This window comes from Drosophila kikkawai, chromosome 2L (assembly GCF_030179895.1).
Source record: "Drosophila kikkawai strain 14028-0561.14 chromosome 2L, DkikHiC1v2, whole genome shotgun sequence".
NCBI lineage: Eukaryota > Metazoa > Arthropoda > Insecta > Diptera > Drosophilidae > Drosophila > Drosophila kikkawai.
Genome location: NC_091728.1, coordinates 5,806,090 through 5,820,714, shown reverse-complemented (window position 1 = coordinate 5,820,714; position 14,625 = coordinate 5,806,090). Strand labels below are relative to the sequence as shown.

Genomic DNA, 14,625 nt, shown 5'->3' with positions numbered 1-14,625 from the left:
CTGTGTAAGTAGGGGTCGCAGGATGATGGTGATGAGCTGTCCGATAAGAACAGTTGGAGGTTGGAGGAACCCAGGGAGGGTGGATGCCGGACGACGGGTGGTAGCCACCATCCTAGTCGTGGCTCGTGCTGAAATTAATTGATGCGACAATGGCTGAGCAACGACTAACTTAGGCCTCCAACTCAATTGCGGCGGCCACATCATGAGCTCATCATCATTTCGATGGGGTGGTGTTGGCAGGGGCTCTTGGACTTGGCAAGAGGAGGTGTGCCATGTGGATGCCCTCCCATCAGCCCCATTCCGGGGGCTGTGCAATTTGGCGTGCGGAATTTCATTAGAGCCGCCGCAGTTGCCGGAGCGGCGGAATCAAAATTTAATTTATGCTGACATTGAAGTGTCTGTGGGGCAATTAAATCGACAGCGAGGCGTGGCGTGGCGGGCCGCCTTCGCTGCCTTTGTGTTGATTAAGTACCGCCGAGCAATATTTTAGCATAATGATGTCCTGGCACGCAGTTGGCACCGCTCACCGTTTCCCGCCTTCGGGTATGGCAACAAAGCCTTTGCCGAGACGCAATCCTTCACTTGAGCAGAAGGATTCGGACCGGAGAGCGCCTTTGATGGCTGATGGTTTGATGGCTGCGCCTGATTAGCCGCGCGATTAACCTTTGTGTCCCAGAATTTACGACAGCTAAGCAAATTTTTATTCGAGCCTTTTTCGAGACGGCTAATTTGTTGATGGCCTCCTTGATGAACCGTCTAGCATTTTGCATTGCACATAATAATCCGGTTAGCCAAGGGATCGGGCTTAAATGGGTGGAAATGGGCTAGGGTTAGGGACCCAGAGAAGAATGCAATTCATGAATGGAGAAATTAAAAGGATTCCCTTCTTAGCTGCCATTTATCCTGTGCACTCGAAAACATATTTCACATCTTAACAAAGTACTTACCGAAACGCTTTCTGTTTTTTTTTTGACAAACTTTCGCTGGCACAGTATACTTTTTGTTAGCTTTAAGTTGTGTTTGGAGGAGCCAAGTGGCAAAAGATGATTTCCTGCAGCTCGAGATACTTTTGGGTTACTGTTCACTGGTTTAAACTACTTTTGGTTTGCTTAAGAGACTCTTTGCAGTAGGAACTTGTCACACGCCTTATTTCGTTAGCTAAAGATACTTACTTTGTTCTGATTCTGAAGTTGGCAGATACTTTTCAGCTGTTAAAGATAGTTTTTTGTAAGTAAATTAGTCAGAGATATATATCACTGTTTCCCTTAAATAGAATATTCATTTGAGACTTTGAAATATATAATTAGATATTTTGTTTAAATTATTTATGATAATACGTTTCGAGATTTATTTCAGCCTAGCGTTTCTTTTACTTTCCTTTACTTATCCGTAAGGCGTAAATCCTTTTTGCTTGTCCTAATCATATAAAGCACTCCCTCTCTCTCTCTCCCCTCTGCGTTACGTGTCCTTTTGGCCTAATCACATAAAGAATTTTACTCTTGCCGCACGAGACTCAAAGGGAAACCCTAAACAGCTTTGGCCTTTTCTCTGATTTCAGACAGATTTTTCCTGGCAATTCTGCATTCATTTTCCCCATTTTCAAACGGACTTAAGAGCCCGCATCTGGTCGAGTCCGATTTGAAACGCTAGTGGAGGCTGGAGCTGCAATTAAGCTCTCCAGCTGATTGGACACGCCCACTTTTAAATCGGGCATTCTACTAATTAAGTGCGAATGATGCTCACTCATGGAATGATGACTGCTTTCACCGCTTTTCCACACTGCCTTCTTGTCCGGGCCCCCTCCTCTTGTGGCCATTTCCCCGGGGACGTGGCGTTGATGCGGCATGGTTTACTGATTTTTCAATTGTCCACAGTTGTGTCAGGCGGGAAAGTCCTGTGTCAGAGGAGGAGGAGAAGTAGAAGCCAGTTTTGCTCATCCAGCTTTTTTTCTTGGCCGGGTTTAACTGGTTTTGGGGTGAATATTTTTTAAAGGATAAATATTTTAAAATTATAATTATAAAAGTAGTAAAGTATTAGTATTTCTCGATTATATAAATTATATTAAAATAAGAATTAAGATAAATTACATTTTTTAATTGAAAATAATCAACTATTTATCATTTTTATTAGAGCTTTTTAATTATTAATTCTGAGTGGGATTTAGCACCACTGATGGTTTTCGGCATTCAGTTTCCCTAAGCATTATGCGGAGACGGACGGCCACAAAAGTATTCCAGGAATCCTGTTGCTGGGCCAGGTCCTGATCCTTGTCCAGGTCCAGGTCAAGTTGAATTATTTTAATGATTCCTAACCAGGCTGGGCAACCGAGTCAACAGAGGAGGGAGCAGGAAGGGAGTGTCGCATTAGCATGCATTACATCAGGACACATTTGCACGTCTCTCCGGACGGCACGGTCCTGTCTTGGTGTTGGGTTACCTAGGATTCCCTGGCAAAGACGAGGGAGGAAGGGCGGTAGGGCGGAGCATCTTGTAATTACTTTATCCGACATTCGTGTAGGATTTCCACTATTTTCGGCCGGCTTGACATAATAGCTGGGATGTTTGGGGAACGGCGGCGGGGAGGTAGTGATGTAGATGGAGATGGGCGTAATTGCGGCCAGTGACCGCCCACACAATTAGACGCCTTGCACATTCTCCGAAGCGACATAAATCATAATTACTTGCTCGACCTTTCCCGCACACCTCTCTCTGTCTCTGTTGCTGTCTGCCTTTTTCCCCACACTTTCTCTCTCTCTGTTTAAGGGAATGGCCTTGGGGTGGTCAGGCGGTTGAGTGGGCTGGGTGGGCGGCGCCAAGCGCACTCGAGTGAAGACGTTTATTAGGCGCCATTACCTCGGCATATAAAGTGCTTTTTGGAGGTACTGTGGTCTCTCGCCTCTCTTTCTCACACCATAGCTGCCTCTCTCTTTCGCATCTGGCCCTGCCGTCTCGCTCGAATGTGTTTTCTGGACCACTACAATTGATTGCACTGTGGTTATGGGTCGAGTAATTCGTTGTTGCCATTCTGGCTTGCTTCCTGTCAGCGATTCCCTGGTCTCCTCCCTTCCGCCTTACTCCCTTTCTCTATTATTCCCCGATTCCCTGGCTTACTCTTTCCCGGCTTGCCCCTTTAGCTATCCTTCTCCAATTCCCCGAGGCGAAAAGTTTCACTTTGTTTTCGTAAATGCACCTGATGACATTTGGGTATTACCTGTTTTCAGTATCGGTTTGAAGGCAAAAGCGGAGGCCATTCATTAAGTAATTATTTGAACAATGGAATTTATGGTCATTTATTAGAGCTTTTAATTGTTTACATTTTGTAAATATTTTTAATGTTATTTATTGTTTAAGTGACTTTGTTATTTGTTTTTATTATTGATATGACTTTTGAGGCTACAAATGATTTTCAAATTTGTTAAGCATCCTAATTCTATAATAATATTTTAAACCACTAAATAACTACCAACTAAAGTAAAATATAAGCTCCCAAAATGTCTTTTAAAACTTTTTCCACAAGTAGACTCTAAATTGAAAAAGTTTTCTATATCTCAGAAAGTTTAAAGCCGCTTTGTAACAACCAAATGAAATGCTAGTAGCTTTGGAATTTATAAAATTATAAATATTATATTTTCATAAAATGCTCAATAAACTGATGAAAACTTTAAACTATCAACAAAAAACCACCATATGTTCATCCCACATTTATAACACAAAAAAAGAAATGGCCTCCATTTAAGGGCACTCAAATATTCGGCTTTGGCGGAACTTCCTCTCGCATTCAGTGACGTTATTATTGTTTATTTTGGCTTTTGAAACAGCTTTTAGGTGCTCTGTTGTCCAGGGCCAAATGAAAATTTAAGAGGCGTTCATTATTTATTTAGCCGGTACTTGGCCATTTTTTGCACTGACATCGATTTACGACTCTCTGTCACCTCTCCTGGCACCTCCTTGATCCTCCGTCTGCCCTGCTTTGGGATGCATAATTAATAGATATTAATTTGTGAAAATGAAATATTCGCGGCTTTTTCGGTTATTGTCTGTCCGCTTAGCGGTTTTATTTCCGTTGATATTTGAACTTTTAAAACTGACCAATCGCTGTTTTTGGAAATTAACCAAAATCCAATTAGACGCCTGCAAACCGAGCTAATGAAAATAGTTGCATTGTTGAGGTCGGATGGGTAAATGGCATCCATTAGTTTACATTGCTTTGGGCAATTAAACACATACCAAAACACATTTAATTATGCAATTTCTGTGATTTACACTTGATAATCCTCAAAGAAAATAGTTTTGGCCGCCGAACTTCCAGAAGTGTTGCCCATTTGGCCAGAAGCGGAAGTTAACCAAACGATGCTGGCATTATTTAATTAGTTCACAGCTCGCCTGGTGGCATGTTCGAAAGTTGATTATCTGCCTGTCTGCGTTTTCTTATTACGAAAGTTTTTATCGAGGCAAAAACTTGCCTAATTGTTGCAAAAAGACAAACAGTAAATGAGATTCCTCTGGCCCCTGGGGAGAGATGCCCACTTGCATAGGTGTAGGGCATAATTAATTTTCAATTAAAGACCGCTAAACCTCAAACCCGATACGACTTCTACCCCGTTTATATCTGAGAACTGAAAGATGGGGTTAATGTCAGAGCCTGGGAAAGCCCTATGGCACACTGCCACTTGTTGTCCCTGCCGCCTTGTTTGTGTGGGACAAAGTAAAAAAAAAAACCGCAAAGTGTGTACGTTTACCTTGCCAAAACCAAAACCATAGCCCAAAGGCAAAAGCGGGGCGGTTCCAGGGAAAACAATGAGAGCAGTGGCAGCAGGAACTCTTTAAAAGAAAAGTTAGCTGCGGTGCTTTGCCATTCAAATTAGTCCTTGATCATTTATAATGCACAGCCGCAAAGTGTGCCGGTAACAGGTCCTGCACGGGAGACACTCCTAATTTGTATATTTTTTAAATATTTTATAGGGGAATACATTTTATAATGATGAGCTAAAGAAGTTTAAAGGTTCTAGTTAGGAAATACTCTTATATTTATTTTTTAAAGTTTATAAGAAAATATGAAAAATGAATTAAACAATTCCATATACATATATTATTTTCTCTTTGTGCACCGTCTCCACTGTTCTGCTTTGGCTTGGGTTTGTCCCTGCTCCCGCACAGTGTTTACATCATTTGCAATTCCCATTCGGCCAAGTTGAAGCCGTCGTCTGGCTTGGACGGGGTCTGCGGCTCCAGCTCCAACATCGGGTCTTGGAGCACAAAACTAGGTTTCAGGTTAATTAAATTTTATTCGAGTTTCTGGCCAGCCGGATGAGGCGGACACGAGCTGGCAGAGTTGGCCCATTCAGGCCGCAAATCTCACACAGAATGGCCCTTTCTACTGACCAGGACCAGAGATGCAGCCGCTGGAGAGAGAGAGAGAGAGAGAACAACCACAACAAACGTTTGTTTCCAGGTGGCTGCCTTGGGGGCGTATACGTGATGCAGATGGGACAGAGTCCTTACCCCATTTCACAATTGCGGGTGTGTGTGTGTGTTTACTTTGTACCATTCATTCTAAAATGCATGATGAGCTCCTTATTATTGCTTTGTACTCGAACTTTTGCACAAGCGGCAAAGTTTCCTATTTTCCGCAGTTGTTTCTTGTTTTGTATTGTTTCAAGCCGAAAAGCGGTGGTGGCAGCAATTGAGTCGCTTTTGTTTATTATTATTTTTTTTTTGCACAGGCTCCACTCTGGCAAAAGTTTTCAAAATGCAATCGATCCGAGTTGAGGCAGTAGTTTGTGGCGAAAGGATATGAGTCTGAAGCAGCAAGAGATGCAGATTATTTCCGATTTCCGAAACACAGACAGAAACCATTTAAGCAGCTCACAATTGAGATTTTTAATTTCATACTTTTGTTTGGTTTATTAAATATAAATGCGTGATATCTAAGAAGTGTGAAATCTTTAATAAAATGTTTTAACTTGAACAAAGGAAAATGAACATGATACTTTAACGTACACAGATCATTTGCTCCTCCAGTTTCTCTTGTGGAGTGGAAAAATGACTTCCTTGCCCTTATTCAATTTGCTAACACATACAATATACAATTATCCTTCAAAAAAGTGTTGCAATTGCCAAATTACAAGGCAGGACCCCCCCGAGTGGAGAGATAAGGCGCTCGGCGTGAGTCAAGATGCCAGGAAGCCGGGTGGCTGGGAGAGCTGAGATGGCAGGGCCAGGACTCTGGCAATCATCCATCAGCGGACGCAGGATAATGCAATTGAGCAGCAGCTGTCTGCTCGGACACGCCCTCACTTGGCACGCCCTTCCTCCTGGAATCCTCACCATCTTGGACTGCTTGAAGAGCTGAGCAAAGCAGAAGATAACGGAGAAAAAACTGACACAATGGGGAAAGTGTGACAATGTAAATAGTCACATATACACACACCCACACACACACACATGCACATGCAGACACTCGTGCGGAAGGAGATAAGAAAAGGGTCAGGGGAAAGGACGAGGAGTGCGGCAGGACGTGCGTGGCTTAGCACAACATTTCCGCTTTCGTTTTCCATCTGTTCGAGCATCAAATTCCTTGCTCCTTTTTGGCGTGCAATTTTCCATTGGAAAACGAAGCAAGCACTTGATGCATGTCTCTTTCACTATGCGTCTGCACTGAGAGAAATCAGGGGAGAGTTTCGTTTTGGTTATTAGTTTGTATTTCTTTGCTTTTCTATTTGAGGGCTTTACCTTAAGATAAAGATTAGTTGAGGATATTTTGTGGCCTAACAAACATTCAATTTCAAGTCAATATAGCCATGATTTTCTCACAGTGCCTCCATGTGCATATGTGGATATGTGAGTGGGTGAAATTGAAGCATTACAATGTCGACTGTTGATGGCATGTTCCTGCTCCCGCTCCTGCCCGTTGTCCTGAATCTGTTCCTTCGGTTCTACTGACACCTTGCTGTGCTCGAAACGAGGGAGGAAGAACCCAGACCGAACCTAATCCTGGCTTGCAGCAATCGCTGGAGTTGGAGTTGCCAGGTTGCTGGGCTCTCCTGGCTCTCTCCTTGGATGGTCCTGGCTCCTGGCCTCATTTGCAGCTTTCGAGTTGCCGCCTTGTTACACGTTAGCTTGTTATGCTTTTATGGCGGTCCTTGTACTTTTTCCATTATGCCCGGCAAGTGTTGTTCCTCCTGCTCCTGCAGCTCTTTGAGTCCTGCTCCAGCTCCAGCTCCTCCTCCCGCTCCTGCTCCTGCTTCCCAACTCCTTACCACCGGTTCTGGGTTTTCTGCTTACCCCGTTCATCGTCGTCATCGTCGTTGTTGTCCTTGGGCTTTTATTGCATGTTTTATGGAAATTTTCAGACATTAGACGCACTCTGCACATCAAACGCATTTAACGCATTTCAAGTCTTCCACTCTAGGGCTGCTTTTCATTCTGCCCCCCCCTCCAGTTCCCCTCTGATCCTTGTTGAGCCCTTAGCCACCCACACGTCCCCCTTTATTTGTGTGCCCTTCGTGTATGCCGTCAGCCAATTTAGATGGCCCAAAACGCACCTGAGCAAAGTTATGTGCATGTCCCAGTGACTCAATCTCTATTACTACACTGTGAAAAAATGGTGTGGTCTTTGGACAAAAATGTAAAGGTAAAAAATATAAAGAAATTCTTAGATTAAAAATTGTATTTTATAAGATAAAAAGTCTGATTTTGAATTTGTTTTTCAAAAAAGAATTTCTTGATACCATTATATTTCTCTCACTGTGCGATATGTGACCCTTACTCCCCGTAAGTGTGCCTCTTCCCTGCCCACGTCACTGTGTATTTTGGCTTTTGGAACATGGAACACAAACTGCTAATTTGGTTTGATGTATTGCTCCAGAGACATCCATCAGCAGTTGAGGCCCCAGTACCCAGTACCCAGTTCTCAGCTCTCATCTCTCGGTGTGCCAGCTCAGTTCTTCGCTCTGCTCCATAACAATGAAAGGCCGTAGGCCCGAAACCAAATTTGATTATGTGAAATTTGTCTGACAGTCCGAGTGTGCGTGTGTGCCACTGGACTCTCTGTCGGCAAAAATGTTTCGAGCCGTCATTCCTGCTGGCATCGATACTTGGGGGAACTATTTGTAGCATTTGTTTCGATTTGCGTTTGCATACGGAATGGAAGTCGATGATATACCCAGAGAAATGTCGGAAATGATTCCTGGCGTAGAGAATTGAGAATTGGATTTGTGGAAATCAAATGAAGTCGGAGTTGATCAGCATGGCCAGTTGATGATTGATCAAGCCAAAGGATTTAGGGGGATATTTAACAAGAAAATATGACCATTCGAAAGATTTGTTATTCTCTCAGAGGGAGTGTAAGGCTTTAATTAATGAAATTTCTTTTTGTGTAGTAAAATTTAATAAATAAATGAGGCTTTAAGTCAAAGGGAAAAACCATTTAAAAAGCCACTAAATAACTCCCCTTGCACCACGTTAAGTAATCATAAGACTCGCACTTGTTAGGCGTGTTAATCCCCATTTAATGTCACAAATTTCATCATCAAATTGCCTCAATTAAGTGACATTAAATGAACTTACTGTTTTTGGACGAATAATTGACACACAAAACGCATTTGTGCGTTCATCTGGCAATCAGAATAAAAAACAGTGGCTCGCAAACACAAGTTATTAACAACATTTAAGCTTCGCACCTGGCGCTGCCTCCATCGGAATAAATGCATAAAATATGTTTACCTGAGTGGTGAGTTAATCGACTCTTTTTTTCGGTAAATTATAGCCATCAAATTGCATTAATTTAACGACATTTCAATGGGCTCAGCTTAATAGTTTTTCTTTTTTATTTATTAAAAACAGAAGCGTAGAAAAACCCTTCACTCTTTGGATGGATGTCGTTAATTCAATCAATCCGCTGGCAGAAGCCATGCAACACAACAAATGCTATTAATTTTGGCTCAACACACACAGGGAAACACGGTGGACAAGGAGCGAGGACTATAAATTCATTTATAACTTTGATACGGGCCATGCCAAATGGCCACACAATGTTTGTCCGAGTCAAATCCACTTTCACTTGACACATAAATTGAGTTAAAAGGAAAATGCCAAATTGAATTTTATTTACGTTGAACATTCACGCTCGATTTCACACACGAAGTTCAAACCGAAACAAATCCGCCCGCAAACAAAAAATATATATGTATATATAAATTGAAAAAGAGCAGAAACAACTGAGAATTCTAGCTGGCCGTTAATCGACCATGGAGTACCTTGTTTTCTGGTTTGGAAAAGTCATGGGAAAGTGGCCACTTGCCAGAGAAAATATTAAGGAATTTACCTCACATGTCAAGGGGATTTAAATATTATGGTTTTATGTCTATTTAAGCTCCTTAAATTATTAGAATTATAATCTGAATTTTATCCTGTACAATATACCTTTCACCACTATTGGGTATTAAAATCGAAAAAGCCAGAGAAAGCAAAATCTGGCATAGTGAAAATCTCCCCCCAAAACCCACGTGAGTGTGTGAAGAGCGAAGCCTGATTTTGTCGAACTGAAACCGGAGATCCTTAAAGTCAGCAAAATGAAATTTACATGAGGCCAGCAGGGGCAGCAGGACCCCAAACCGAACCGAACCGAACCGAACCAAATCTCATTGTTATGCCAAGACATTGTCGTCATCAAATTATGGGCATGTAAAAATAGTTGCCATCCTCTCGGCCATATTGCTCGGCATTATGTAAATCTCTCGCCCTTTCTAGCGACACGCATTTAATTGCAGGACGGAAGCGGGTAAGGACTTTATGACCGACATTACACGAGTGTTAACGATGACAATGAGCGGACAGGATTGGAGATCCTGCCACCTAGCACGTGGTGCCCTCCATGCGAACGTGAGCCAAACAGGCCCGGACTCATTATAATTCGTCTGGTGTCTTACTATTTTTATAGACACTTGCCACTCTGTTGAGACTGCTGCTGCTCGGCACTTCATAAATAATCAGATTTCTCCTCGCTGGCCGGAGATGGATCTGCGGAGCGGGTGCACGCCCGCCCACAGCCGTCGTTTATTGAACCCTGCCAGCCGCCGCCACTTGACATCTGCGACGTCTTAAAGGGAAGCATCCGTTCCGTTCCAGCAGCTTCCTAGCGGCTTCCGTCGCCTGTCATGCCTATTTTTGTATATTCATATCCGAAAATTGTATATGCTTATGCGCCGCTAAGCCAGACAAATCCATGGGTAGTTTTCAATTGCCAGCCATTTCAATTTATTTTCTTGTTTTTTTTCCACTCCCGGGAGCTGCCTCCCATCTTTCGCATCCATTTTGTAGACTTGACATAGGGCGGCGCGTGGCTCTTGTTTTTATTTTATATTTTTTTTGCTCCTTAAATAGAACATGCTGTCAACACCGAGAGGGAAGGACTCGAATGGTGTTCTGGAAAGGGTTATTCATGGGGGATTCATCGGGCTTAAAATATTCAAAATGTAACTGACCTTATATTTATTTATGAAAGTAATTAATTTAGGAATTCTGAAGGGATATGTTTCAAAATGGTACTAAAAGTGTGCTGGGAAGTTTGAGTTGGAGCCATTTTAAGACACATTGTGTGCAAAAACGGGAATAAATAGTGCATGTAAATGAACATTTTGTTAAGTTTATATTTATGTTTAAGGTTTAAGAAATTATTCAACAAAAACTTTCCAAATGTTTGCTGTTAGCTAATCATTTATAGTTATTCCCCTATTCTTGAATATCTCATTCAAGTAGTTATGTCAGGATAAGCTGAAGTTCATCAGTTGATAAGCTTTCAGTTCCTTAAATTTCAATACTGGGTAACCCCTTTTAATTTATTTACACAATTTAATCACCGCCTTAATGGCACTTACCAACTCCATTAACTCTGACAAGTAGTGTTGCATCTGCAAACAGCACAAATGCAGCAACGAAATGGATTGCAGGAACATCCCGGACAGATCTGAATATTTGGCAGGACTCCGCCCTTGGCTCCTTTTGTTTAGCATCGCCTGTCTGGTATTCCGTTGTTATTTTTGTCATTTTAAGTGCTTTGCCAAATGCACACGAATCGCTGCAGGCGCATCACGAATATTCCGCCGAAACACTTGTGGCGGATGTGTGTGTGGCAGGGAGGATGTAAGAGTCCTGGATAGGGGCTGGAGGATGGTATCCTGGCCCGGAAGCTGTTGAGCGCCTAAAGAGGCAACGGGGACTAGCAGGGTAGATGGGCGGTGTTAAGAGGGGCGTGGTGCGACCTACAGCAAACATTGGCCAAAAACACAAAACGCGGCGACCAAAATTCAGCTGCCTTTGGCTGCACTGTGAAATCAGTTTTAGAACAAAAAAAACGAAGCACTGTAAAAAATATTACTGAGTTCTAAAAAATATAAAGCTTAAGTATATCAAACAGATCTCCAAAAAGACCTAAGAAAATGTGTAAAAGAGCTTGACTTTAAAGCAGTTTCAATCCTGAAAAATCCATTTCTTAAATATATTTCGATTTTTTTTCCAAATATATTCGTCGTGTAGATGAGAAGAGCCGCAGATTTTCAGGACTCCCTACCGAAATAGGCCCGAAAAAGAATTTTGTAAAGGAAATGCTCAAAAAAGCATTTCCAGAAATACGCACAAAACAACCCAACAGCTCACTGCTCTTTTATTTGCTTAAATTTGTTTAGCAAGTTTCACAGTTTTTGCGGCCACTTTTCCCCATTCAACTCGAGGGGCAAAAACTTTTGAAGCAGTTCCGCTCCGGATTGGATGGGAATGGAATGGTTTGGCGTGGCGTGGCATGCCAATGATGAAGTTATTGATGGCGATGATGGAAAATCGCTTTCGCAGCTGCAGCGGCAGCTGTCTGAGAATTTCCCTACAGCATTTCGTTCCTCATCGACTTTTCCTTTGAGCATTTAGGTGGAAAATTCCATGCTTGATGGCGAGAGCACGAGGCTGCGGGGAAATCACTCATTCGCAGCGTTGCCAGACGCCGATTTTGCGTTCGTTTCGTTTTGCTTCCCTTTTTTGTACTGGCGACAAACAATAAAATACAAATTTGCTACTTTATTTTACAGCAGCGCATAAAGAAGAACAACAAACGGAAAACATTTCCATGACCTCATGTGGTGAACCCAGACGACTCGCAGCAGTCAGCATCTATGGGGGTCCTTTGCGGGTCGCGGCGAGTCGAGTTCGAGGGCCAAAAAGGAGCGGCATTTGGGGGGGGGTGCCGATGCGGTGGAACCTTTAAGTAGGTCGCAACAAAATAAAAACTTTGTTTGCCAGAGCTCTCCACTCGAGTGTACGCATAAAACAAGGGATCGACGCCACGGTCGGCCTACGAATGCAAGGATACCCTAGAAGGTCGCCGCCAAAGAAGGACTTGGCGTGGGGTCGGATAATCCCAGGAATTGACTGAAAATTATGTGAAAATAGAAACAAGATTAAAGAAGCCACTGCTCTGTGTAAGCCGTGGCAAAAAAAAATATATTTTTTCTAGCTAAATTTATGAGAATGTGCGAGAGTAAAACCAGGAGCTCATCTCCTTCCAGGAAAGCAGGGACAGAATTCCAGCACCTTCTAATAGATAAAGAATTTACAACATATGGGAATGTCTAGGTATAATAATTCAATAAAATGTATTGTATATTAAGAATTATAGGTAAATGGGGAAATTTATGTATATTATTTTAATTTATTTTTAGCTTAACAATAACGTTTCATTATTCATTACATGTTCAATAAGCCAAACTGCCTTAGCCATAAATTCCCCTTGGGAACAACCGAAAATTGTAACTTGTTGGGCTTTAACTTTAAACTCAATACAATATACCCACTTTTATCGCTCCCAGCTGGGCATTATTTTCAGCGCTCCCTTCCCTCGGACCAACCAACTTTCGTCAACATCAAATTCCCTGTTGATTTGAATTTAAAAGTAATTTTTTCGTTCTACGCTTTTATTTTATAAAATTTTTTTGTAGTTGGCATATTTGCAAATATTTGCTATCGTTGCTGTCGAGACAACGTGGCGTATGCTTAATATTTCGTTTTGACTTTATTTAAGCTTGTTGCACATTATTTTTACCCATTTTTGCTTTGTTATCGCGTTGCTGCCGCTGCTGCTGTGCACAAATTGAATTTGTCACTTTGGGCTTTTGGGTCTTCGGATTCGCTTAAATTGTCGCCATGGAAAATGGGAAAGTGAATTGATATGCAAAATATTTGTGCACACATATGCAGCGGCAAATAAAAATGCGCGGCGCTAATAAATTAAATGCAAATTGTCCGCGGGCCGCAGCTTAAACCCAAAACGGAATTTATTTGCTTAAATTGTGCGAGCTGAGAGGGGCCGAAAGTGAATTGAATTGAAGTTACTTTGTGGTCGGTCGGCGAGGGGGAAAGCAAAAAGTTGTGGCCAAAGTGGTTACAAATCAAATCAAAAGACCCGGCAAGATGAATGGCCAAAGGGAAAAGAGGGGGTGCACCGGCAGCCGACCGAGTTATAAATTCATTTGGCCAACAAGAAGCAGGAGCCAAGACAGCGAGAAAACAGCAGAAGCCTTCTTACACCTTTACAAATTTTTTACATTTTGTTGAGTAAATTATAGTAGTTTTAAAAATTATTTAGAAAGGAAAGCTAATAAAGTTTGCAGAGATTTATTGATATATTCGAGATCTAACAGGTTTTTGTTATTAAAAACCATAAACTAGAAGCTTAAGCAGGTCCTTAATATATATAAAAATATAACTTAAAAATATAAAACCTATTCAGAATAATTCTTACACAATTTAGAACTTTTTAGTAATTTTAAGGGATATATTTCTCCAAGTGCCTTCATTTTATCCCTGTTTCCTTACCGCCTGCTCTCATTCCCGTTTCTTTGTGTCTTCCACAGGCCTGGCTGTTGCGGCTGCTTCCACCAGGCAACCGGATGACTCCGACTCCGACCCCGCGGACGGGCCCACCCTGTCGACATTCCTGTCATCATCACCATCGCCATTGCCATCATCGTCTTCGTCGTCGTCGTCGACGTCGTCATCGTCATCGTTGTCTCCCTGGCCAGCCTCACAGTCATCATTTGTGGTGGCGAACGGACCGCAAACGGATGCCACGAATCACACTTTCAAGAGTTTAGCCTTCCTGGACGCATCCTTTGGCTCCGATCTGTTTGCCCACACGGACACAGAGCGAGAGCGGGACCAAGACATGGACCAGGAGGCCTCGCAGTCGTTGCCAATTTTCGACTTTGGCATGCCGCGAAACATCACAGGACGCACTGGCCACACGGAGGCCATAATTAAATGCCGTGTGGACAGTCTCCATGATAAATCGGTGAGTCAAGGTCCACTTCCGTCCTCTTTTGTTGCTCTTTTTGGCAAGCTGAAGATGCGATGCGTGCCAAGGACATCGAGTGTATCATATGGATGTGCACTCGTTAATCAAATTTCTCTCTCTCTCTCTTTTTCTGCGACTCCTGCGGCGCCCCTTCAACAGGTATCCTGGATACGGAAACGTGATCTGCATATCCTGACCGTTGGCACCGCCACCTACACCACGGACAAGCGATTCCAGGTGGGTCCTATCGCTGCCAGGGCGCATCCCCTCACGGATTCCCTTGCTAAT

General features: G+C 42.6%; 1 protein-coding gene across 1 annotated transcript in view; it reads left to right on the top strand.

Annotated features, from left to right (window-relative positions):
• The window catches only part of dpr3 (defective proboscis extension response 3), a 51,480-nt gene that overhangs the window by 27,845 nt on the left and 9,010 nt on the right, over window positions 1–14,625 (top strand). Inside the window, exons 3-4 of the mRNA XM_017166555.3 lie at window positions 13,898–14,334; window positions 14,497–14,574. Of these exons, the coding sequence (XP_017022044.1) occupies window positions 13,898–14,334; window positions 14,497–14,574 (515 nt within the window). The remainder of the gene's footprint in view (window positions 1–13,897; window positions 14,335–14,496; window positions 14,575–14,625) is intronic.